The 27,773-nt window shown below is 34.5% G+C and overlaps 2 protein-coding genes across 2 annotated transcripts; one reads left to right on the top strand and one right to left on the bottom strand.

Moving 5' to 3' along the window:
* The first annotated feature begins 13,831 nt into the window (after window positions 1-13,831).
* LOC145606218 (inorganic pyrophosphatase 2-like) lies at window positions 13,832-15,051 on the top strand. The gene is made up of 4 exons (XM_081662261.1): window positions 13,832-14,021; window positions 14,129-14,250; window positions 14,377-14,581; window positions 14,689-15,051. Exons 1-4 carry the CDS (start codon window positions 13,884-13,886, stop codon window positions 15,049-15,051), a joined length of 828 nt encoding a protein of 275 aa, XP_081518387.1. The 5' UTR covers window positions 13,832-13,883.
* A 7,931-nt stretch (window positions 15,052-22,982) lies between these two features.
* On the bottom strand, window positions 22,983-27,053 carry LOC145579850 (transcription factor MYBS3-like). The gene is made up of 3 exons (XM_081637137.1): window positions 26,664-27,053; window positions 24,505-24,713; window positions 22,983-23,857 (listed from the first exon to the last, which is right to left on the bottom strand). Exons 1-3 carry the CDS (start codon window positions 26,935-26,937, stop codon window positions 23,303-23,305), a joined length of 1,038 nt encoding a protein of 345 aa, XP_081493263.1. The 5' UTR covers window positions 26,938-27,053; the 3' UTR covers window positions 22,983-23,302.
* Window positions 27,054-27,773: the final 720 nt, after the last annotated feature.

Genomic DNA, 27,773 nt, shown 5'->3' on the forward strand with positions numbered 1-27,773 from the left:
TTCTTTCTTGCCCAACTTTGTTCTAAAAAGATGCATTGCGATATTGAGGCTTTGGTGACATTGATGTGGTGATGATGAAGAGTAGTCACCTTGAATACTTGCTTCCCCTTAAGACAATGAGGACATTGTCTGATTTAGCTTGGGGGGAGGTTCTCGTGTTCATATGGTATATCTTTCACTCTCTCTCTTGGTATGCTTAGTGTAGTTTTACTGCTTTCCTAGTCTCTCTCTTGGTATGCTTAGTGTAGTTTTACTGCTTTCCTAGTGTAGTTTTATTGCTTTCCTATAAGAAAAATACAAAAAAAATTGAAAAAATAAAAAAATCCAAAAATACGTTCCAATGAATTGTAAATCATGCTTCTCTAAGCCCCCATACTTGAGAAAATTTGTTTTGATTCTTGGTTATTGATGATAAGCATTGTGGACTTGTTGGTCATGATTTGAAGTTTAATTGCTTGGATGCCTAAACATGCGTCAATTTTGTCCAACTACTTGTGAATATAGTGTTTGACTAGTTGATTTGGTTAGGAATGTGTGTTTAGTTCCTGGTATGTCAATGAATTTGAGTATTGATTTGCAACTATGAGTAGTGTTTCATGACTCAATATTATGCACATGTGGAGGACGAAGGCATTTGTTCTTTTAGGTAGCCTTCAGATTTATTTAGATACATTTGTTCCCTTCTTGCTACCCATGTTGTTGCTTGTGCCCTTTTATTGTTTTTAGCCACATTACAAGCCATGTTTGCCCCGTTGGTTACTAGTCCCAAGCTTGGCTTGGGGGAGCTATTAGTGAGTGAGGTGAGGGAGTTTGTAGTGTGCACATTATTTGCACAGTTTGGGTGGGTTTGAGAAGTTATTTGTTCTTGATCATATTTTTGTTTTGATGAGTTTTATTGTGTATATATTTGAAAAAATAAAAGTGTGATGGAAAAAGAAAAAAAAAGAGAAGTTCAAGAAAAAAAAAAGTGAAAAAAAAAAGAAAGTGAACTTCTAGAAAAAAAAATGAAAAGAAAAAAGCAAAAGAAAAAAAAGTGTTTAATGTACAAATTGTCTAAGTGAAGGTTTATCAAAAGAAAAGAAAGAAAGAAGTTGAGTTTCAGTGTAAATAATTGAGTTTTGAGTTCAAAATTTGTTTATTCACTCTATTACTCCATTATTATATCTTATGAGTGAAATTGTAAGAGTTGGGTTTATTTATTATGATTGGAGTAGTATTTGGTGGATTTGTGTTGGAGTTAGTTTTGTTGGAGATGTGTATGATCATTATATTTGGTCATGGGTTTATTAGGATATGGCTCCCTTTTAGCAAGGCTTTTCTCTCACATATTCCCAAATTTATCCTACCCTTTACCCTAGCCTTACATTACAAGCTTTAAAAGACCTTTTGACCTTGTGCATAGAGTTGTGTGGATGTGAAAGTGTTGTTTATCAATGCGAGTTATGACTTGACATATTCCGAGTCGACTATTAGGTTGAGTGCTTATCTTTTTAAACACACGAGTGTGTGAGTTTGGGAGGGCATTGTTCACATAAAAGGGTGGTTGGAGAGCGATCGAGTACATCTTTTACTCGCCACATAAATGAGAGTCGAGTGTGTGAGCACTAGTCTTGAATTCTATATGCTCTTGTGGTTTGCTTTGTTTGACAATTGTTAGGGAAGAAAGGTAATTGGATGGATTTGATTGGTTGACTCTGAAGCGTGTTTATTTGATTTACCTTGGATCGCTTGTGCTTGATTTTTACTTATTGGGGTGAAGCATATTTATTGATTCATTGATGAGATCTTTGCTTAGGGACAAGCAAAGGTTTGGCTTGGGGGAGTTTGATGTATCCATTTTATATAGTATTTTACCCCCGTCCCTTGGTCATAGTTAGTAGTGTTTTTGGCTCTTTAGAGCCACTTTTATTACTAATTGGTGTTTTCTAGTGTTTTCGTAGATTTGGTTGACTTTTGCAGGGATTTATGCTTTTGGAGTATTTTCCCGAGATATTTAGGAGCAATCACGAGCACTGGAGAAGCACGACCAGATTTTATAGCCCAGGGCCGGTTGGAGCCATCGAACCGGTGATTAAGGGCTCGGTAGAGGTGATACCGGGGCGTTTGGACCGAGTATTCAAGACCCAAAGAGGAAACCTAGATTGGCCCGAAGAATTGGAGCCCAATCGAAGTCCAAATATTGGCCCAAATGATCCGCCCGGCCAAAAAGGCTGGCGCCCGGAGGCGCGCCCGGCCGGGCGGGAGAAGCGCCCGGTGACGCGCCCGGCCGGGCGCGAGATAGCTATTAAAGATAAAAAGGCGCGCCCGATCGGGCGGTGCCTCGCCCGATCGGGCGCGTGTTTATTTAGGAGACGATTAGAGTCGTATTAATTTGTTTTAGTTTAGGATTTTTGTACGGAGTATAAATACTCCTCCGTAATACGTTTTTAGATCGTCTCTTCTTTTGGGGGGATCTTCTTCTTCTTCCCTTATCTCCTCTCTTTTAGACTTTCTCTCTCTACTTAGTTTTCTCTCTCTAAACTTTTGTTCTTATTTCTTTGATTAATTCCAGATTTACTTTGGTGACGATTTCTCTTCCCTTAATCTTAGTTATTTATTTTATTCCTTTGATCATGATTTATTTTATTGCTTTGCTTAGTTTATATCTAATTATGTGTGAGTAGTTTAATTTCTAGGGTTTATGGGGATCTAATAAATGATATGAAGGGGCAAATTTATTGTTGTTATTTATCAATGCTAGATTAATTTCCTATTGATTGATTTAATGCTCTGTGACTAGATTAGACCTATCTTTTATGCATGAGTTTGACAATATTGATTCAAGAATCGAGAGATGAGAATTAATGTTTAGGTCTAGTTTCAATAGGCAAGTTAATTTATAAATGGTTAAATCAAGATTCGAGAGATGAGATTTAATACCGGTAATTTAATTGTGTGATTGTAATAAGTAGCGAGAGCCCTTTACAATCTGATTAATTGATGCATTGATGATTGACTATTATTGATTGTTGGTTTTGCATGATAATTTCTTATTGGATTGTTTTAATGTTTTACAATTGCGGCTTGTAAAAGTATAGCAATATTAAATTGATGAATCGAGCAGATGTTAATTTGATATTAAAGGCTATTTTCAATAAGAACTTAGATCTAGTAAATTGCGAGAGCCTGTTAGGTCTATGTTGGTTAATAAATTGCGAGAGCCTGTTAATCATGTTATTTGTGCAATGTCAATGATTGATTACCCTATTTTGCCCCAGAATATTATTTATTGGTGAACCTATACCCTAGATCCTTTTATATATTATTTTCTCCCTTTTCCTACTCTTTTTAGTTTAGTTTCATATTCAACTTTTAATATTGGTTACTTAAATAATTTAGATTATAATATTTAATTAGGAGTAAAAAGACTTGTTTCCCTGTGGAGATCGACCCTACTTCCCTATCTACTTTAGTTAGTGAATTAGGTAATTATTTTTGATTAGGGGATACGACTTTACCTTGTCAATCATCCTCTTGAAGATGTAGCTGGGGCCGTTTACAGTATTTAGCAATGTCATTCCGAGCTGATGGGGTGTCACAAGATTGCTTTTTCACGTCCATTATAGTGTGAATCAACTGATCAAAAAAGTTTTTTTCAACGTGCATGACATCTAAGTTGTGACGAACAAGCAGATGTTTCCAATATGGAAGGTCCCATAGAGTGCTTTGCTTGAACCACCCTTTTTTTGCATTCTTGAGACGTTTCAGTGCCTCGGGGCCATCTGTTGCTTTCGGGAGATTTTTCACACATTCCCAAAGTTCCTCTCCTGACATGATGTGAGGTGGTGAACCTTTTTCGACTTTGTTTTTACAAAATGCATTTTTACTATTTCGAAAAGGATGATTTGTCGGAAGGAATTGACGATGGCAGTCAAACCAAGAAACCTTACCACCATTTTCGAGCCAAAATGCTTTGCTTTTCTCCATGCAATATGGACAAGCCTTCTTACCGGCTGTGGTCCAACCAGATAACATACCATAAGCCGGGAAGTCACTAACGGTCCATAGGATGGCTGCTCGAAGATTGAAATTTTGTTTTCTCGAAATATCGTAAGTATTTGCCCCAACTTCCCACAACTATTTCAACTCGTGTATGAGCGGCTGCATGTAAACATCCAAGTTGCCCTTAGGGTTTTTAGGACCAGGAACGAGTAACGAAAGAAACATGAACTGTCTTTTCATACACATTGACGGAGGCAAGTTATAAGGGGTCAAAATGACAGGCCAACATGAATACTGTCCCCCAAACTGACCATGTGGAGCAAATCCATCCGTACATAGGCTAAGTCGAACATTACGAGGTTCAGAGGCAAACTCAGGAAAGCAACTATCTAGGTGTTTCCACGCTTCACTATCGCTAGGGTGTGCCATTGTGCCTTGAACTCGAGGATTTTTAGCATGCCATGTCATTTCCTCAAAAATGTTTTTAGTTGCAAAAAGCCTTTGCAACCTAGGTGTGATAGGGAAATAAAATAGAACATTCAAAGGCACTAAGCTACCTTTAGAAGTCTTCTTGTATCGGTCGCTGCCACACACCCTACATGTAGATAATTGAGCATCATCTTTCCAAAACAACATACATCCTTTCGGGCATGCATGAATCTTTTCATGGGGCAGCTCTAACCCCTTAACAATTTTCTTGACCTCATAGAATGTCTCGGCCATGTGGTTGTTGTTAGGAATCGCTTCATTAACCAAAGAAGCAAATCCATCAACACATCTGTGCGGCAAATTATACTCACACTTTAGGCTAGTGATTCTAGAAGCCATCTCTAACACAGACAATGAACTCCCTTCGTACAACGGTTGTTCAGAAGCCCTTAACAAATCAAAAAATGGCTTGGCTTGTGCATTAGGCTCCTCCTCTAATGAAACAGGCGGCTCTTCGGAATGGCCTTGATCTTGAGACTGACCAAAGGCATCCAAAACCATTTCACGATATTCATTTGACTCCCTTCTACGAGTTCCTGGAAACCCTTCCCCATGACACATCCACTCGTAGTAATTAGGTAAAAAACCGCTGCGATACAAATGAAGTTTGACCGTATCTGGATCCCAGAGACGTTTGTTTTTGCATTTAAAACATGGACACCTAACTTCATTCGGGTTGCTACTCTCGGGATGATCTTCCACATATTTAAGGAATTCATCTACCCCCTTCAAGAACTCAGGATTAATAGAATTCCCAACCTTCCTTTCGTACATCCAGCTACGTTCTTTTCGTTTCATGATTACAAGTTCTACACAACTAACACATATGCCATTAATCACATTAGTCATAAAGCACAATATATATTCATTGTAGATCAAACTGTTATGGAAATGCAAATGAGAAGAGAAATGATTTCCAAGGGTCCTTATCACTCCAACCTAACCCATCCTTGTACGTTCAATCTCACTAGTGAATGTATGCCAGAATTTCAATTCTATGGAAAATCCGGCAGCATCTCCCTACAGTTCCCCGAGTACACAATATAGGCGATTAAAAACACCTATATATGTACCTAGAGAACATTGTAGAGAAATGACAAGCAAGGATCTTCCTTAGAATTAAAACAAAGGAATACATTCACCACCTAAGTGAGAATAAACGTACAAGGACAGTCCCAACCGGGGACTATTCAAGACATACTCCTAATGTGTATGCCTTGAACGGGTATCTAGGCATATGATTATGCAAATGATTTTTTAAAAAAATATATATACTTAACTAACATACATATTATTAAACAAATATATCAAGATTAAACTAAACAAGAGAAACAAATCAAACCAAACCAAAGTAAACTAATATATCATATTAAACTAAACCAAACCAAACTACCGTTTTATATATTAAATTAAACTAACATATTTCATATTAAATTAAACTAACATATTTCTAAAAAAAAAAAAAAACTAAATTAAGATACTTTATATTAAAATAAATTAAACTACAACACATTATATTAACATAATATTAACTAAACTACATTATGTTAAACTAAACTAAACCAAACTAACATTGTTTATTTTAAAGATCAAGGGAGCAATTAATTAATTATAAGATTTATTTAAAAATATATATACTTAACTAACATACATAATATTAAACAAATATATCAAGATTAAACTAAACAAGAGAAACATATCATAACACCATACTATTAATATAAACCAAATCAAACCAAACCAAAGTAAACTAATATATTATATTAAACTAAACCAAACCAAACTACCGTTTTATATATTAAATTAAACTAACATATTTCTAAAAAAAACTAAACTACAATAAGGTACTTTATATTAAAATAAATTAAACTAAAACACATTATATTAACATAAACTTAACTAAACTACATTATGTTAAACTAAACTAAACCAAACTAACATTATATTGTTTTTTTAAAGAGAAGGGAGCAACTAATTACTTATAAGAGATCACCAATGTCACTAAATTAACCAAACTAAAAGTTATTGAATATCTAACAACCAAAGTAAGATACACATATACATTATATTAGGGTTTGTAATGTAACTAACCTAGATCTGCACTTCTTTTTAACAATTAAACCAACAAAATTGTACAAATCCTACAACAAAATTTAAAAAAAAAAAAAATTAATTAAGGGTTTATAAGTAAACAAAATTAAATTGAAAAAAAAAGGGGGAAAGCAAAGGCAACTTACTGTCAGGCGGAGGTGGGGCGTCGCCGGAAACAACCAAGGGCCGGTGGGTTCAGTCACGACTAGGGGACAGAGGTGCGGCTGCGTTGTGGGTTCAACAAATTTTACCATGTTATTCCGGTAGTTTTTTGCAAAAGAAAAAAAAAATTAATTGACAATTGCACACACTTACCTAGACGCGGCGGCTCACCGGAAACCACCAGGGCTCGAAAACTCGCCGGAAACCTTCCTCCCTTCCTCCTTATCTTTCTCTTTCCCGTTCTCTTTCTCCTCTCTCTTTCTTTCCCGTTCTTTTTCTCCTCTCTATTTCCCGTTCTCTTTCTCGGCGGCTGATGTGCAGGCGTCGCCGGCGTAAACAAATCACCACCGCCGCCGCGACTTTCTCCTCTCTCCTTCTCTTTCTCTCTCTCCTCGCGCTGCTTCACTTCTCTCTCTAATTTTCAATTATTTCCCCCTTTTTTTTAGGGCAAGGTCGCAATTTCAATTTTGAAAAAATGACAGTAGAATTTACGACGGAATTTATTTCCGTCGTAATTTAAAACTTACGACGGAATATTCCGTCGCAAAACACTTTACGACGGAATATTCCGTCGCAAGTTTTAAATTACGACGGAAATAAATTCCGTCGTAAATTGTACGAGGGAAAAAGCGTCGTAATCGAAATTTTCCGTCGCTAAATTGCGACGAAATATTTTCCGTCGAAAATATCCACCTTTACGACGGAAAATCATATCCGTCGTAAGCATTCCGTCGCAATTTAGCCTATTTCTAGTAGTGACAACTTGCACCAATTTCATTAATTAAAGTCTACCTAGAACATTTAAGACAACATATAATGATCATATATGGTTTTAAACGGTATTATATGACTCGAGATGTATCCCCTAAAATCTCAATTCTTTTCGACACCGTCGGGCCCCGAAGCAATCGAAATTTCTCAAAAAGGATAGATATTAGCCTTCAATTTTGGACTTTTTTGAATTTTTTTCACCCATATATAAAAATTGCCGAAATGTTTACCATGGTTCCTAATACCCTCCGGAAGCCCAATTGGGTGGGTGGAACCATCCAATTTGCCTTTAAACGACCAATTTATCGGTTTACAACTTACACCGATTTCATCAATTCAAGCCTACCACGAACATTTATGACAACAAATAATGATCATATATGTTTCCAAATGACATTATATGACCCCGAGATTTATTCCCTAGAATTTCAAGATTTTTCGAAACCGGGCTCCAAAACTCAAAAAATTCTCAAAAAACGTGGATATAGCCTACAATTTTTGAATTTTTTGACTTTTTTTTACCCGTAAATAAAATTTCCGAAATGTTTACCATGGTCCCTAATATCCTCTGGGAGTCCAATTGGGTGGGTGGAACCATCCTACTTGCCTTTAAACGGCCAATTTACCGGTTTGCAACTTGCACCGATTTAATTAACTCAAGCCTACTACGAACATTTATGACAACCTATAATGATCATATATGGTTCCAAACGACATTATATGACCCCGAGATGTATCCCCTAAAATCTCAAGCCTTTTCGACATCAAGTCACAAAACCTCCAAAATTTCTCAAACATCGTGGATATTAGCCTTCAATTTTGGAATTTTTTGACTTTTTCCGCCCGAAAATAAGAATTACAGAAATAATTACTATGGTCCCTAATACCCTCAAGGAGTCCAATTGGGTGGGTGAAACCATCCAATTTGCTTTTAAACGGCCAATCTACCGGTTTACAACTTGCACCGATTTCATTAACTCAAGCCTACTAAGAACATTTATGACAACATATAATGATCATTTATGGTTCCAAACAGCATTATATGACCCTGAGATGTAACCCCTAATATCTCAAGACTTTTCGACAACGGGCTCCGAAATCTTCAAAATTTCTCAAAAAGCGTGAGTATTAGTCTTCAATTTTGGAATTTTTTTACTTTTTTCGCCAAAAAATAAAAATTGCCAAAATGTTTATCTACAAGAAAATAACCTTTTCGTAGCGATTATTTTAACCTTTAGTATCGATTGTAATTGCAACAAAAAGCTTTCCCAATGAATGGTCATTCGATACAATATCCCCCGTTGCCTTAGCCTTTAGTAGTGGTTTTCAATATCGCTGGGGTTGGCCTCAATAATCGATATGAAAAACTACATCCAATCGTGGTGATTATTGTAGCGATTACAATCGCTATAAATGTTTAACTCATTTTCTTCAAAAAAAAAAAAAAACATGCGTATGATCTTTACAAGATTCGAACATGCAACCTCAAACTCTTATATTAAATGTTTCACCAATAAGCTATGACATATTTTATGTATTCTTTGTCAAACAATATTTATATATCTAGTGTTAAAAAGGCTTTTCGTATCGATTTTTAGGATTTAGTGGCGATTGTAAATGTTACGAATTCTCAAAATTATATCAATGTGTAAAAATAGTGTTGATATGTATTATTATGTTTTCCGTATCGATTTTATATGGGAAAACCATGGCGATTATAAAAATGATACGACATCCTTAATTATTTCACAAACATACTTGCATATTGTAGCGAATGTACAATCGTTACGAAATAATCGCTACGAAAAGAGATTTTTCTTGTAGTGTAATTACCATAGTCCCTAATACCCTCCGGGATTCCCAATGGGTGGATGGAACCATCCAATTTCCCTTTAAACGACAAATTTACCGATTTACAACTTGCACCGATTTCATTAAGTCAACCTACCACGAACATTTATGACAACATATAATGATCATATATGGTTCCAAACGGCATTATATGACCCTGAGATGTATTCCCTAGAATTTCAAGACTTTTCGACATCGAGCCTTGAAACCTTCAAAATTTCGCAAAATGCGTGGCTATTAGTCTTCAATTTTTGAATTTTTTTTACTTTTTTCGCTCGTAAATAAAAATTGCCAAAATGTTTTCCATGGTCCCTAATACCCTCCAAGAGTCCAATTGGGTGGGTGGGACAATCCAATTGGCCTTTAAACAGACAATTTACCGGTTTACAACTTGCACCAGTTTCATTAATTCAAGTTTACCACGAACATTTAAGACTACATATAATGATCATATATGGTTTCAAATAGCATTATATGACTGTAGGGAATATTTCAAGCGTTAACCCCTAGCTTGAACCCCACTGTGATAATACACTAAAGTACGGTGGCGTCCAAAGGGAAAGAAGATAGAGCAAAAGAGTTGCCAACAAGTTTTTTAGGAACTTGTAAACCGTTCACGAGGTGAAGGTTACACCCCTTAACGATCCAAGATATTGTCAACTCCATAAGGTCTTGAACCAAATAGGGTTCGGGGATGAAGGTACAAATCCAACCTAAAAGAGATTGAACCTGCCCTAATAATAGGCCTCTACTTTATTCAGATCGTATTCATGTGCGCTTTCTAACTAACATGCAATCAATAGGATTACCCTAAACCTGTTTATCTATGTTGGTTGAATATTAATGCACAAATAAACTATTATTGGCGATCGCTTGAATTATAATCAAATTAACCCTAAATAAGATTATCAATTATCTTATATAAGCGTGATTACAAGTACAAATTCCCTTTAAACATACATAAAAGGTGTGATCAAACAATAACAATAAATATCAAGCAACATAATAAATAATCAATAATAATAATAACAATTAACAATTATAATCATAATAATAATATTTAAAATAATCATAATTATAATAATAATCATAATTAAAATAATCATGATAAAGCATAATATTAATAGCAAGATCCTAGGCATGATATTAACAAGATTAATAACAAATCCTAACATGTCACTAAACATTAAAGATCAAAACTTTAACCCTAACATGAATATTAGGAAAGAAAATAGAAGAAATCATAACAATCATACTTAGTATTAAAGTTACCCTAGACATGATACTAGGAATTAAAATAACAACCTAAGCATGAACTCTACATCATAACATCAATAAAAACCATTAAAGTACTTACTTTGATGCCTCGTACCTCTTTCTAATAACAAAATACACACGTTAGTAACTTCAAGGAAAATAATAAACAAAACAATTAAACTAAATAATGGAAATAGAGATTTGGGACCAAACCCTCAGAAATTAAACCTTTCACGTCTAGGGCGAAGGCAACTTCGAATATGGCTAGGTGTTTCTAGTGCTAATGTATGAGGAATTGTGTTTGTAAAAGGGTAGTTTAGAAAAGAGAGAGAATCAAGAAATTCTTGATAAGAGTTGGTGAGAATTGGTGAAAATTAGAAAGAATAAGAATTGATAATTGTAGATGAGAATTGGTGAATGAAAACGGAGTTTTTACGACGTTATTTATAAAGAAAATCAGCCAAAAAGATAAAACATCAAAAACAGAGTTCTGACGCAAAAAACCGAGTTGGCGCCAAACGTTGACCTTGGCGCCAGACGCTAAGGCTAGCGCTAGGCGCCAAGCGTAGCGTCAGGCGCTACAGCTGGCGTTTGGCGTTGACTCAGAAATTCACGCGTTTTCTTAAAATCAAATAGAAATTGCCGTACAGGAGGATAAAATCGTATTTTTCCTCAAAAATGATTTTTGATCTTAATTAAAACTCTGAAAAGTCAACAAAAGTCAATTTATCAATGCTAATTGAATTAGGAATGAAAAGAACCTTCTAGAAGAATCTAGAAGACTAAAACCATTCCTAATTGCATTAGGAATGATAAATCCATATTAGGCCCTCCCCTAGATCATTGGGCCGCATATAAGGCTCAAACCGGGCCCAGTTCAGTAATTTGGCCATAACTTCCTCAATATTCATCGGAATTGGGTTTATAATATATCGTTGGAAAGCTCTTGTCAAGCCCCATCCAACTAAACTACTATTGGACCCATATCATGGACCAACCAAACTGGATTGGCTATTTTCTTAAAATAATTTTTTAAAAACAGAGATAAGAGAAAAGAAATTAAAACTTTCCGCAACACTAGACTTTCCACACTTTCACTTCATACGATTATGATTCGACGCGAAAGGTACTCATCACTGGGTTTGGTACCCAAGATGTATCCCCTAAAATATCAAGTCTTTTCGACACTGATCTTGAAACCTACAAAATTTCTCAAAAAGCGTGGATATTAGCATTCAATTTTGGAATTTTTAAACTTTTTTTCGCTTGGAAAAAAAAAATTGCCGAAATGTTTAATATGGTCCCTAATACCCTCTGGGAGTCCAATTGGGTGAGTGGAACCATCCAATTTGCCTTTAAACGACCAATTTACCGGTTTACAACTTGCACCGATTTACCGTTTTACAACGGCCAATTTTATTAACTTGCACCGAACCCGACTTGAACCGAAATTAACCCAAACCCGTTTTAACCTGTCAAAACCCGAATTTAACCCGACTTGTTACCAATCTGATCTGAATTCAATCCGACCCGTTCCTAACCCGACCCGAATTTAACCCAACCTGTTACAAACCCGACCCGAAATCTACTAGACTTGTTATTGACCTGACCCAAATTAAACTTGACTTGTTATTGACCCGACCCGAATTTTACCAGACCTATTACTTACCCAACCCAAAAATTCAACCTGATTTGTTACTAACTTGACTCGAAATTAACACGACTTGTTATTGACCCAATTGTTACCGGACCCGACCCGAATCGAAATTAATCCAATTGTTATTGACCCAGCCTAAATTCAACCCAAATTTTTCCTGATCCGATTTCAAATCACCTTAAGTGCAATTTAGACCACCTTATTATTGTTACGTTGATCATAGCATTTTGTCTAGGGAGACCAAGTCGGTCCAGGCCATCAAAAGAAAGGAGCATCATCCTCAAATTTAAGAATTAAATATAGTATATATTTGTTGTATGGTCAAAGGAGATAATTATCTTCTTAAATTATAGACTATAGTTCCTTAGTAAATTGCCATATATATAGTCAAAGGAAATACCCGACTTGAATCCGAGAATGACTCGACTTGGAAATGACTCAACCTGATTATAACCCGCAAATTATTGACTTGAATCGAACCCAACTTGAACCCGAGAATAAATTAATTTGAAAATGACCCGACTTGATTATAACCCGCGAATTATTGACTTGAACCGAACCCGACTCTAACCCGAGAATGATCAGACCTGATTCTGACCCGCAAATTATTGACATGAACTGAACCCGAGAATTACCCTAACCCGTGAAAACCCGAATTAAACCCGACCCGAATGTAACCCGACTCAAACCCGATAAGAAGTATGACTCGACGTGACCCGACTCAAGCATGACCCAACCCAAACCCGACCCGCATAGGTTATGGAATTAATCCGAGTTGACCCGACCCACTCTTACCCGACTCGTTTACCCAAATTGACAGCTCTACTTATATATAACCATTAGAGAGTTAGAGCTACATATAACATTATCCATGTAATAATTTAAAAATCTACCTAATTTGAAAACAAAACGAGAGTATGTAAGGTTTGGACGTATGATGCCCGATCCAAATCATGCAATGCATACCTACAAGGCAACAAGTATAACTTTGGGTCAAAAAATCCATGCTCGGTATACTGTCTATGTTAGAATTATCTTTTTTTTTTTTTTTAAGCAGAATTGTCCATTCGAATTGTCACTTAGTTGATGGTAAAGTAAAGATTCCTTGGAGGTAACGAAAGAACAAATAAATTCCCCAAGTTAACCCTTACAAAAAACGCTTAGAAGAATCTCAATATTCCACAGAACAAAACTGAGAATATTCTATTATCCTCTTTATATCTTGTTAGGAAATCGGGTATACTTCCACTCAAATCAGGATTTCTGCCTCGAAAAGCATATTCCCTCATATTCCCGCGCATTTTACTTATCTTATTTCCCCATTTAATTTAATTATCTAACTAATTATTCCTTCACAAAAAAAAAAAAAAAAAAAAAAAAAATCTACCTAAGTAATTCCTTCCTTAATTAAACCGTCTATTTTACACCCTTGGATTAGATTGTCACACCTCATCCAACGATTCAGAATAACCCTCAGAATATCAAAATATTCTACAGTATATTCCTTAGGGAAAGTTTTCAAAGTATAAATACTTGGGACCTTTAGATTTATTACCCACAAACAAAAAACAATCTATCAATTCTTCAAAGTTTCTGAGTTTGTTCTTAGTAATTTTTGTAAGCAATGGAGGGATTAATGGTGGTTTTCGACTTCGATAAAACGATTATCGACTGTGATAGTGATAATTGGGTTGTTGATGAATTGGGTTATACACAACTCTTCGATCAACTCGTAAAAATCATGCCTTGGAACACTATGATGGTTAGTTTTTTGTTCGATTGAATTAAATTTATGTTTATCCTCTGTTTTTATTCTTTTGTTCATGAGATTTGACATATTGTACTTATGTTTTGTTGATCATATAACAGGATACATTGATGAAAGAAATGCATACACAAGGCGTAACAATCGATGACATTGCACGAGTCTTGAAAAGAGTTCCAATTCATCCTCGTGTCGTTCCCGCAATCAAAGCCGCCCATGCTGCAGGGTAATTTAAATTTCTCTCGTTTATGTTCTCTTTGTCTGGAATTTATAGTCACGTTGATAAAATAATTGATACGCTTTTAGAATTATTGATGTTATGGCTAAAGTTTGAATGTTTATTAACGTGTAGGTGTGATTTAAGAATTGTGAGTGATGCAAATATGTTCTTCATCGAGACCATACTAGATCATCTTGGGTTAAAGGATTGTTTCTCGGAGATTAACACGAATCCGGGTTATGTTGACGGAGAAGGAAGATTAAGGATATTGCCGATACACGATTTTACTAAATCTCCTCATGGATGCAGTAACCCCTGCCCTCCAAACATGTGCAAGGTAATTATCTTTTGTAACTAACGATTATTTACCAAATCTTAATGTCTAATCATATGTTATAAATATTATATGTTGATGTCTAATTATATGTTATAAATTAATTGCAGGGTTTAGTGATAAAAAGGCTATTGTGTGAACATGGAAACAAGAAAGTGATCTATTTAGGAGATGGAATTGGAGATTATTGCCCTTCCTTAAGGCTAAGAGAAGAAGACCATGTTATGCCAAGGTTCAACTTTCCAGCATATGATATGATCTCAAGTAATCCAATGCTTATCAAAGCCAAGATCCATGGATGGGCCAACGGCGGCGATCTCGAGCGGGTTCTATTGGCTCTCATCCAAGATAATATCAACTGTGGAGATGATTATAATGTTGATCAATTAATCAACCTTGATTGCAAGCTTGAGATTTTGCCTGTTGCTTCTGACATAGAGTTGCGGCCTAAGGTTCTATGTGTTCCTTTGTAGAAAGTGGCTAACTTCTGTAATATGAGTACTATTAAGAAAAGGGTGAAAGAATAGTTTAATGTAATTTTTGTGTTTGGTAGAATCAAAAGATTCAAAACTTAGAGAAATTGTTTAAGGTTTTGATCTGATGTTTATGTAATTAACCTTTGTTGCTCAATTGAGCAATTTATTCAATGGATGAAAGTGTATTTTTAGTGACACCTAAAAGTTAAAACACATACTTCTATTATTGCCATCTCTAGGAACAAAAAAAAAATGTACAAATACTGGCTTCTAGCCATTCTAGGTCAATCAATTTAACATACATCTAAGTTCTATTTATTAATGGAATTTCGAGGTTATGGTACAGCTTTTTCTTTTGAAACTAAACCACTTACCATTGTTAAAGCAAATTAGCCATTTAACATCTATTACTTCCTCCGTTTCTATTTAGTTGTGAGAAATTAGGTTATTTAATATTTTTAGTAAGATAATTTGGACCACCAGAATCGAACCCCTTTCACAGGGATGGAAGGAGAGCCTCCAACCAACTAGGCTAACCTTGATTCTCATATGAGGAAAGAAGATTAGACATGTTATATTTTTAGGTAGACTACGTACCACTCCATAAATACGCTATACAATACTGATTATGAGGAAAACAATGCTTCTCTCTAGAGTCTAGATGAAGGCGGCTTAATGTCAACAAAGAATCATTTTATGAATAATTGACTTTTTTCCTGACGTAATTCTACTGACGTAGATACTTGAGTATTGATTACCGGCCCACCGGAGACCACCGAATTAGCTACTACTTCCTATAAAAGGAGAAAATATAATTATCATTATTATTATGCTAATTATAAATATATAATGTCCCAATTTCATCATCAACCATTAACAATCTCTCATATTTTCCTACATCAATCTCTTCAGACTTCAGTCTCAAATGGAGCATACAAGTGCTCAAGACCATCCAACTTTTCAGCCTATGATAATTTGCAACTTTGCTAACTTGTATATGTGTCCTAACAACGTCCATCATCAACAACCACCTGTTATAGAGTCGAAATCGATCAACCCGAATTCCTTAAACACCATCTTTACTATCATAGCCACATTCTTACTTGGGTTGCTTCAGTTAAAGAGTCAAGGAGATCATACAATTTCCCCCTACTCTCTATATATTATTGTTTGGCTTTTGTTATACTGTTGGGCTTATGCTGCTTGTTTGATATCATCACCACCAATGCCATCCTCTTCGCCGCCACCAAAGTCACTATTGATATCATCATCACCAACTACTACTTATGAACCTTATAAAGACATGATGATTAAATTTGGGGCACTAACATTGACATCTCTAGGGTCCCTCCTTTTTCCTAGCTCAATCCAACACTATGCTCTTTATACCATGTATGCTATAACTGGTCTAGTACTGGTTCTACATTATTGGTTAAGGTTAGGCCAACGAATTCGTCATGCACCTAGAGGAAACCTCCTTCCTTTGCATACTAGAGTCATAAGCTCATAACCTAACATGAATCCGTCGTGTTATTAAGACACTTAAATAGTAAGTGAGTCGAATATATATGTTATTCATTGAGACATATATATACTTGATCATCTAGGATCGAAAGATTGTTTGTCGGAGATTAACACGAATTCGTCGTGTTATTTTGATGAAGGAAGATTTTTTTTTTTTTTTTTTTTTTTTTTTGACAACAGCAAAGGAAGATTAATGTACAAGGTGAATATATTATGCAACTGTGTATATTATGATATATATAGCTAGGATATCAAACCCTAATGTGTACATATGTTATATGATCATGTATTCATGTCTATATTATTTAATTCTTTTAGGAGATGGAATAATTGGAGATTATATATTGCCCTAGCTTCAATTCATTATGTTATGCTAAAGTTGAGTTATCCGGCTTATGATATGATCTCAAGTGATCCATGTAATTTTAGCAAAGCCAAGATCCGTGAGGTCGGCATCGAATAGGTCTTGTAATTATTGTTTTGCAATGGTAAAGACGTGGAATCAATACTACGGAGTATAAAGAATTTCTTGATTTGCCCTTTTTCCATTATTATTATTATTATTATTATTATTATTATTATTATTATTTATAAAATAATCTCTTACTTGCAAAATTTCATCATACTATGCGCATGATTATATGCACTATAAGCAATTAGGGATCACAATATAAGTGGAGCGAGTAATAAAATACGGAGGTTGTGAAATCAAATTCCACTAGAGACACTTTGGGGTGGGGATTCTCTTACCCTTCCTCGAGTTCCCCCCCCCCCCTCTCCACTTCTAAAGTGCCTAGCCCACCAAGCTGGGTCGCGAGAATCCATGCGAGGTTCTGACTCGGTAGAACCCTTCTCCTTGAAAAAAAGTAATAAAATATAGAAGGAGCTTATTTAAGTAAGTTAATTATTTATTCCTCATTCATATCATTTATATCTAATGGTTAAAATGTATATAATCATAATTTATAATTATACAAGTCTAGTGGGTTGGGTGAAAGTCATTGGCGGGCGGCGGCGGAGGAGGTGTGCTGTCGTCTTTGGCCATGGGAAGTGGGTGGTGTTAGGGGTTGAACGAAAGCGTGAGAAAGAAAATAAAAAATAAAGAATTCCTAGGATTCGAAACCTAAAGCTCTGATACCATGTTAGATTTCAAGACGAAAAACTCCTCAAATTGGAGTGTGTACCATTGCTCACTTTATATAATGTTATAAGCCTAACCCTAATCACGTTAGGAAACTCAAAAGATGATTATAAAAATATATACAAATAGATCTGACAAATATTAACTAAATATATAATATCTATCAATAAGAGTTATTTTGATTAGGTTGGACTCATGCAAGTTCAACCTAATTGATTATTATTCTTATTACTTAGCTTATTATTTTCAAAATTAGATCAAATAAAAATAAATCAAATACAACATCCATAATATTTGTGTTTGTTTATTGCCATATCTTTAGTTTTGTATTTAAAAAATTATGAAAATTTGATATGTGAAAAATTGAAAATGATCATTAAGACAAATATAACAAGATATAATCTAATAATAATTTTTTTTTTTCTTACATGTAAACGCATTACTATGACTAAGGTTCAGTCAAACAAACAATTAGATCAAATCAAACTTGACCATACCCGATGAAACTATATATCAAACTTTTATAAACTTTAAACCATAATTCAATTATAACACATTACACATTACTCTCCCCGTTTATTAGTACACCAATTTTCTAAATTTACCGCACGGTATTTTTAAGTGCATTACTTTTTTTTTATACACCTTTTTCTTAATTTTTATAATTGAGCCTCTCTCTTTAGTCTTCACATTTATTAATTTGTTGGACAAACCGACACATACACACTTAAAAAATGGAGGGAGTATTTCAAATGGAAAAAATATCATTGAATCAAATGTCATGTATGATGTTAATGAATCTTGAGGGATATGTACGGTCTAACTAAGCCCGTATTATTCTATTTGAATTAATCTTCCATCACAAAATAGTGCAGAAACATTATCCCAAATTTGACAGAATCTTGAATTGTCATACCCTAACTCAAATCCAAGAATTTAATTACTAATTACTATTGCAAGCTTTTCAACATCTAAGAGATTTCTTTTTTATTTTGACATAAACTAAGAGATTTTGTTGCCGGAAATTGAAGGAATTTATAGTCACAGTCTTTTCACTCCATTACACTATTCAATTATTCATAGTCCATGTTTTAAACATTATCCAAGGCCATATCTTTTTTATTTTATGATTTGACATGAATAATCCGATGATATCTAAGACCATGTTAGATCGATATTATTGGTAAGCTAAAATGCTAAAAGTCTAAAAGGTGTCTTAACTTACTAATTAAACATTGATTGTAAGGGAGAAGAAAATCAAATTACACAAATTGAAGTTTAATTTCCTCAAAAAAAAAAAAAAAATAAAAAATAAATAAAAAATTGCTTTGTTTAATTATTTCCTTATTACGAAGTATTTTTTAATATTCTCTTTTAATGTTACATCTATACTATTAATCTTTTGTTTTATTTTTCAAATGATATATACAATATATTTTTAGTCCTTTCATACTCCTTTCGTTTTTATATAAAACTCGTCTGGTGTGCGGTTGGCTACACTTTGTGTCCACTTGTTAAAGAACAAAGTAATTCCTATAACACTTACCGATGAGTAATCCTTGTAATACTGACTGAGAAACTCCTGTAACACTAATTGAGTAACCCCTGTAAGTCTGTAATACTGATCGGGTAACCTAACACTAACGAAGTAACCCCTATAACACTGACTAAGGGTCTGTTCACATTTACTTAATTCCAGTTCAGTTCAGCTCAGTTGAGTTCAGCTCCAATCATTTCAATTCAACTCCTAATTTCTCTCTCTCATAAAACATTCATTTCAGCTCAGTTCAGTTCAGTTCCAATCAGTTAAGTTCAGTTCAGTTCAACTCCTAATTTCCCTCTCTCATAAAACATTCATTTCAGTTCAGTTCAATTTAGTTTAGTTCAATTCAACTTTAATCAGTTCAGTTCAGAGGTCTGTTCACATTTACTTAATTTCAGTTCAGTTCAATTCAGCTCTAATCAATTCAATTTAGTTCAGTTCAGCTCTAATCAGTTCAATTTAGTTCAGTTCAGCTCCAATCAGTTCAGTTCAGCTCTAATCAGTTCAATTTAGTTCAGTTCAGCTCCAATCTGTTCAGTTCAGCTCCTAATTTCCCTCTCTCATAAAATATTTATTTCAGCTCAATTCAGTTCAGCTCAATTCAGTAAATGTGAACAGGCTCTAAGTAACCCATATAATACTAAAAAAGTAACTCTATGATGATTGGTCGCATGGTTTGGCCGACCACATATAAAAAAGTAACCCTATGATAATACCCCAAAGTTGCAACTAAAAAAAGGTAACGGGGGTAGTATTACGAAATACCCAAAAAAAAAAAAACAAAAAAAAACAACTATCTAATAATTTTATTTTAAAAAAAAATTCTCATTGACTCACATAATAAAGTAAGAAGCCAGTTAAATTTGACAATTTTTTTTATTGATTGTGTATCAAGGCTATGAACTAGCAATATAGCCATAGAGGCACGGAGGGAGTATATTTTATTACTCTGTATAATATAGTCAATTAATTTCTTTTTTAATTTTTAAAGTGTAACACTTAAAAATGGATGGAGTGTCACTTTGATGCCTTTTAAAAATTTAACCTTATTTTCAAACTGAAATGAAAAATAAGTTGGGTCCATTAAGAAAACATTTAATTAATTTTGACCAAAATTTACCTAATATGCTAGATTTTTATGAAACCCAAATTGACCAACTCTATATGTAAATGAGTAAGTCTACCCCTGTCCCCCCAAAAGATATCATAATCTTGGCAGATTTTAATTTGCACTAAATAAGTTTCTACTTGATTTTCTTTTTATAAAAAACTCTCATTTGACATGCGAACCATATGTTTCCTAATCCTGATAATAAAATGTTCAACAATAAGTGATAAGTCATGCATAAAGTGAACTTTCACTAATTTTTATTAAAAGACATTTCATACTCTTAACAATTTTTACTGTACCAAAATGAACATTATAATAGTAACTTGTACTCCGTATTTCACTAACGTTAAATTAACTAAATAATTTCAACTTTTGAGGTTTCTTTTTTTAAAAAAAAAATTAAAGTTCTAGACTTCATATATAATACGTAGTATTGTATACATCATTTCATCTTTAGCAAACCATATTTTGGGGCCACGTTTTAGGTAGTTTTGTATCGAGTTTGATTGTATTTTAAAGTGTATTTTTTAATGAATACATGTTGTAAAGGTCAATAACCTTTTTAGCCACATGAAGTAACTACCAAAGTCTTATATGTGGCTAGCCACATGATGTGGTCACTTCACATAATCACATACAAAACAAATTAATTAAGTAATTGGGGGTTACGGTGATGAGCAAATGGGGTTACCTTAACGCATATGTAGGTTTTTTTAATGAGAAATATGGGTTACTCTATTAAATAAGTGGAATTGTTCTTTCATTTTTTAAAACAAAAAAACAAAATAATAGGGGTTACTCGAATGAACAAATGGAGTTACTTATTTCTAAATTACTTGAATTCACTCGTATAATGAATTAGGGCTAATTTTATGGACAACATGAGGTTACTCATATGAAAAATTGAGGTTACTCATATGAAAAATTGAGGTTACTCATACATATAATGAAGATTACTCTTATAAACTAATGTGACCACACCGTGTGGGCGTATGGCTAGCTACATACAAGACTTACCAAATATATTAGGATTGTTTCTAAATGTAAAATTTATGTTTTAAAATGATAAGTTTATTTTATACCACCTACGTTTTTATTTAGTTGACACGTTTTGACTTTAGCATTATTCACACACCACCTCCCTTTGACCGTGTTTTGTACTTTATAGTCATAGTCATGTGGGATCCTATTAGATTCGTCACTTATATACTTTCAAAATATCAACTTTTCATGACTTTTGTTTATCGATAACTAAAGATATTAATGATTGAATAAGTGCATTAGCAAACGTGATTAAAGAAACGTATCAACTAAAAAGAAACGGAGGAAGTAGTGTATAAAGGTAACTTTGAATGATTATAGGATAACTTTTGTCCAAAAAAAAAAAAAAAAAAAAAACCAACAACCATCGTCCATCTTACATTAAGTTAATAAAAGTCCGTCATATTAAAAAATTTGTTAATATTCCGTTTTTAATCTTTTACTTTTTGTTATTCAGTTTTTGGCAAAATATTAAATCAACTTACATAAGAAAATTCTAATTTTTCTTGTATTATAATTTGTATTATAATTTGTGAACTTGTGCTTGTCAAAAAAAATAAATAAATAAATAAAAAGAGTGAAATTATTATATTATTTGGAGCAATGACAGATTGATCGCTACCCAACCTAGACAGCCCAAGCATAATCCGCTACACAATAGACAATACAAGCCGTGAATTCATGATTGGGATGAGAACAGCGTTGCGTTGCGCATGGATTAATGTAGTGGCCTCCAAAGGAAGTACTCTTATCCAGAAAATGCAAGGAATATACTTTCCTTGCTTAATAGGGAACAATTGTTCATCTCTGAGCAACCAGGTGCTGCAACTGTAAAAGCTTAGGCCCTGCCCACACAATCATAACATTTCACTACATCTCCAATACAAAGTACGGACAACTTTCATAGGCTACAATACCAATTGCTCGGACATAGGTGGCAAACGAGTTGTTCGATTTCCAAACAGGGTCTAGTCCGGTGAACTTGGTCATCTAGTCTTTTTATCAGATTACTTTATAAGGATCCAAATTACATGTCCAGATACTTGGCTTCCTTTATTCATGTTGTTTATTTATTCGTAAAACAAGGGAGGACATAAATCAGATAGCTCGTCAATTTCCTCATGAACTCTTACAACCTTGAATTATAAGGTCCTCATGAACTCTTACAACCTTGAATTATAAGGTCAGTAGTCCATAATGTTTTGACTAAATACTATCTCCATTTCATATTATGTGCAACAATTGAATAATTTATGCAGAGTATCTCACAAAAATAGTCAATTGTTACAGTGTGAAATGGAAGTAGTACTGTTAGATTTTCCTATCATATGATCTGTGAATAGGGGAGTAGAGAGAAAGAGACACTGAGACAACTAGACAAGTCAATGAAATTTCATTGAAGTTGCAATATCCAGTTTTATTTCCTTCTTTCATTACCTGCAACAATAGTTAATTACAGAGTACAAATCTAGACTTTGTGACTATTATTTCCTAACAAAAACGAGTTTTTTATTGGTCGAAAAAATAATCAAAACAGAAATTAAGATATTTAACTAGCTATGAACTACAGAGATTACATATGACATTCTATTGATTTAGTACTGGCTTAATAAAAAAAATGTATAAAATTTTTAGGCATGATTCCAGCTTCAGGATTCGAATCGGCCATTCAGTGAACATTTGTATACGGTAACACACAATTCCAAACCCTAAAAAAGAATAAGTTTTAACAGAACATACCACCTACCTATCCATAATCTCACAAACAAAAACATTATGCTAAAGAACCAAACTGCACATATATCATTCTTATATTGACATTAGAACTGCTGCACTCGAGTTCGAGCTTTGAGCTAAAACCTAACAACACTAACCTGCACTTATACAATCAGACCGCGTGGATTGGGCTGCCACCAGAAGAATTCATATCTGGGCTACCAGGGGTAGGATTAGCATGGAATGCAGATTGTCTAGAGGAACCATCAAGCAATTTCAGTGACAAACTCGATGGCTCTCCGCTGCCAATGGTCTCCCCCAAGCTCAATTTAGACATGCCAACAAGCTCATCAACATTGATTGGGCTCTTTGAATGTACTGCTGTAGGCTTAACCACCTCATGTGTCTCCTTGGTTGGTTCGGGGTTACCACCGGTCCAATATGGGACAGGATACGGATAGAAAGGAGACACATAAGTAGGGTATACGACAGGGTAATAGTTTGGGGGAGTGTCGGTTGAGACAGAGCTGCTTTGAGAGGGTTCCACGCGTTCCTGCTTAGGTAAATCAGGTTCAGCCTCATTGGAGGTTGAGTTGCTAGATGCCATTGACTCGCATACTTCATCAAGAATAGGAGCAGGAGGCAATGGGTGGTTATTATTCTGTGTTTGAGTATCAGATGGATGCTCAGGGAGGAAATCATGTGCCGCCATTGGTGTATCGCCCTCCTGTAAAAGCAACGATAAAAACAATAACATAAGCAATGCTGCATGGAGATGATCAAAGATTGATAAAACTTGCAGCACCAATGAAAAAAAAAAAGGGCTAAAGAGGAACAGGTCATAAGGAGCAATGAAATAACATGCATATCAATAGTTCTAGTCTTCTAAAGCACATAGTTGAAAACTGGAAATAATAATCAGACTAAAGAGCAACTAAATTGTGTGCAACAGTACTTCTGCAAAAATTCATTATCGACATTATGTATGGATGAAGGAGATTGATGACATAGAAAGCCTGTAACATATTGTGAAAAAGCTGATAGTACATCCTCTTCCACAAATTACAAAAAGTTACATCAAAGCTCAAAAGGCAATGATCAAGCAATCTAAATCTTTCTTGGGTGGGGATCTCTTTCAGCAATACATGAGTAAGAAGCTATATCTACCAATTACTCTGACACTCTGAGTACCTACTATGCAAACTCACCAAAATTCCAAGTAAGCTATTTTTTTTTTTGGTGTTTAGAGAGCCACAAAGGGCGGGGGTGAGAATCGATCCCAAGATCTCTTGGAACCGGGAGGGAAGTTCTAACCACTTGAGCTATCCCTCACTCTTAGTAAGCTATTAAGAATATGGAGAAAAGGATTATCACCTCATCTGCTACAATATCAAACAAGCTAGAGCGTCTTTTTCTTCTAGACACATTGCACTGCCTAATGAAATATTTCTGAGCATGGCTGGCCACTTGGGTTGGTGTCCTTGATATCACATAACTACGCGATATCCCCCGCCAATCACCCTTCCCAAGTTTTTGCAGGCCCAACAAAAACATTCGATGTTCCTCTTCTGTCCATGGAACACCTATTGAGGAAAAAAAAAGAGAGAGAGAACTGTTATTGTGAATAAACATACAATGAAACTAATGAAACAGAATTGGATGTCAGCTAAATTGCCTATCCTACACTATCAAAGTCATACTACAGGTAAGGAAAATGAAAGAAAATTCCCAGACCAATCAAGGTGTAGGCACAGAACACGAAAGCTATATGCCATGAAATAAAATGACTGCTGAACAACATTGTCAAGAGCTTAGAGCACCTGATCAAGAAAGATTGACAGTTCAAGCAGTGACAAAGAAGGGAAAAGAGTAACTTATCAAAAACTTTTGATTGGAGCACAAACAACGAAATAAATGATCAACTTATAAAAATCAGTTTAGTAAAATCCAGCCTATATGAGACAAATTCAGAATTGATCGCAAATATAAGTTTTGATTGGAAAAGGTCACTACTAAACCAGAATCAGCATGTGACAAGCACTAGCAAAATCAGTCAACAAAAAATCAGTTTAGAGAAGCACATTTCAGTTCTGATAAGTAACAATAATCTCATTCAAACTATCAGCATATTCAAAAAATCAGCTGCTAAGCTCTGCATGATCACCAAATTACACTATCCAAATTAGCTTCCTCTATAGGCAACTATAGTTGTTTTGATTGTGCACGTCGACTACAAAGATTTCCGACAAAACCGACTACAATAAGAAGAACATCATTCAGGCCAACCCAAATAAGACAAGATCGATCCATGCCAATCAAAAAGTCCAAGATAAGCAGTAACAAAACACATCAAATGCCATTATTGCAAAAGCCTCAAAACTTCCTAAGTGTATGCCACCGGATTTTATAGCGAGTTTTCTACTTTTTTCACCAAATTATCTTCTCACTACAGCAAATTCTTCCCCGAAATCAATTATGTCTTATATTGCTCATGCTTTAGCAAGAATTCCAACTACTCTCCATAATAATTCACCATACACACTTCTACCACCAATCCAATCCAATCCAATCAAGATAATTCGAACACGATAAACAACTCTAGCTTGCTTTCTAGTCAAGCTAATCGATACATTTCTCCATCCAATAACCAAGCCTAGTATCAATCAACACGAAAAAGTCGAAACAAATTCAATTGAACCGAAATGAATCAACCAAAACTCCAAAAGAATTTCCAATTTCATAATCCCACAAATAAATCCAATTTATTCAATCAATGTCAATCCACAAAACACACCTGATCAAAACTTCCCGAGTGTATGCCACCGGATTTTACAGCGAATTTTCTACTTTCTTCGCCAAATCAGCTTCTCACTACAACAAAATCTTCCCCAATTTCAATTATATCTAATATTGATCATGCTTCAACAAGAATTCCAACTACTCTCCATAAAAATTCACCATACACACTTCTATATCCAATTTAATCAAGATAATTCGAACACGACAAACAGCTCTAGCTGCTTTCTGCTCAAGCTAATCGATACATTTCTCCATCCAATAACCAAGCCTAGTATCAATCAACACGAAATAAATCGAAACAAATTCAATTAAACCGAAATGAATCAACCAAAACTCCAAAATAATTTTCAATTTCATAATCCCACACATAAATCCAATTTGTTCAATCAATGTCAATCCCAAAACACACCTGATTAAAACTTCCCCAAAATAACCCTCAATCCATCTCAATCAACCACTTTCAGGTGTTAAGAATTCCCATTTCCCAATAATTCAATCTCAAATTAACAAATAAACCCCCCATTTTCCGGGGACCAAAATCAATTATTTGGGGAAAACCCCCAAAAAAACAAAACTTTATCCCACCACCTAACTAACACCAACTGAATCAATCCCAAAATAAAAAATCAAAAAAGACAACATTTTTCCAAAATCAGCAAAACATAATAAAACCCCTTTACTACTTTAAACCTAAATCAATCTAAATTCCCACCCAATCAAATAAAAGAACAAACCTTTTTTACGTTCGCGACTAGAAGAACTACCAGGAACAAAATCCTCGGAAGCATAACCGTCGGCAGAAGGAGGCACGTGATCAGGAGTAAGATCACCGGCGGCAGGAGAAGTATTCCCAACGACACCGTTTTGATGAAGAGAGAGATTACCCATACTAGCACTTTTTCTGATTGAACCATCGGTTAATCGGACTCCAAAAAGCTTGACCCCTCGGTTCGGACAGGTTCGAGAGTTGTGCCCATTGTGGCTGCAATGGGAGCACCGTCGAGTCATGGCGGCTGGGGTCCAACCCGGGTTTAAGTGGGTTTAGTGATCGGGTTTTGGGTTCGGGTCGGGTTGGGTTTGGTTTTGGTTTGCTTAGGTTAGAGGAAAATTTGGGGAAATGAAATGAATTTGGAGGAAGAAGAGGTATAAGTAATATAAAAAGGAAGTTTTTATTGGGTGTGGTTCGGATAATTAGGTCCCACTTTTAGGTGGATGTTTTTCAGCCGTTGATTTTAAACATGTATCAACGTTTCTTCTGTTTTAAATCTCTATTGTGCACGTCAATATTACAAATTAGTTTTATTTTTTTTTTTTAAAAAAAATGGTGTGTATTTGTATTTGAGTATTTGTATTTGTATAATAAGATATTATGATGTGCCTTGTGGTTCACTCAAATAGTGATTATAATTAAAAAAAAATTATCCTGAAGAAATATCTGGTTGATATTTTCAAAATTAACAAGTGTATTGTTTATTCCTTTGAAGTTGTCTTTGATATTTATTTATTTTATTTTTTTGACAGATGATTTGTTGATATTTAGTTACAAGAGAGATCAATTTGTGAAAATTATGAAGAGTTTTAAAGTATAATGGAGTACAAAATACAACCTTATTTTCATAGTTATATATACGAAATATTTGTTTAGTAATGGATATTAAAGGAAATTTTAATTTAGTAAAAATTATGAACAACATTGTATAAAAATAGTTCATCATAAAATTGTGCGGAAAAATTAAATAATTGGTGACATATATTATACTTCATAGTTTTTTTGGTTTTTTTTTTTTTTTTTTTTTTTTTTTTTTTTGAGGAAACTTCATAGTGTTTTTTTTTTTTGAAAAGAA

This window comes from Chenopodium album, chromosome 2, assembly GCF_948465745.1.
Source record: "Chenopodium album chromosome 2, dcCheAlbu1.1, whole genome shotgun sequence".
NCBI lineage: Eukaryota > Viridiplantae > Streptophyta > Magnoliopsida > Caryophyllales > Amaranthaceae > Chenopodium > Chenopodium album.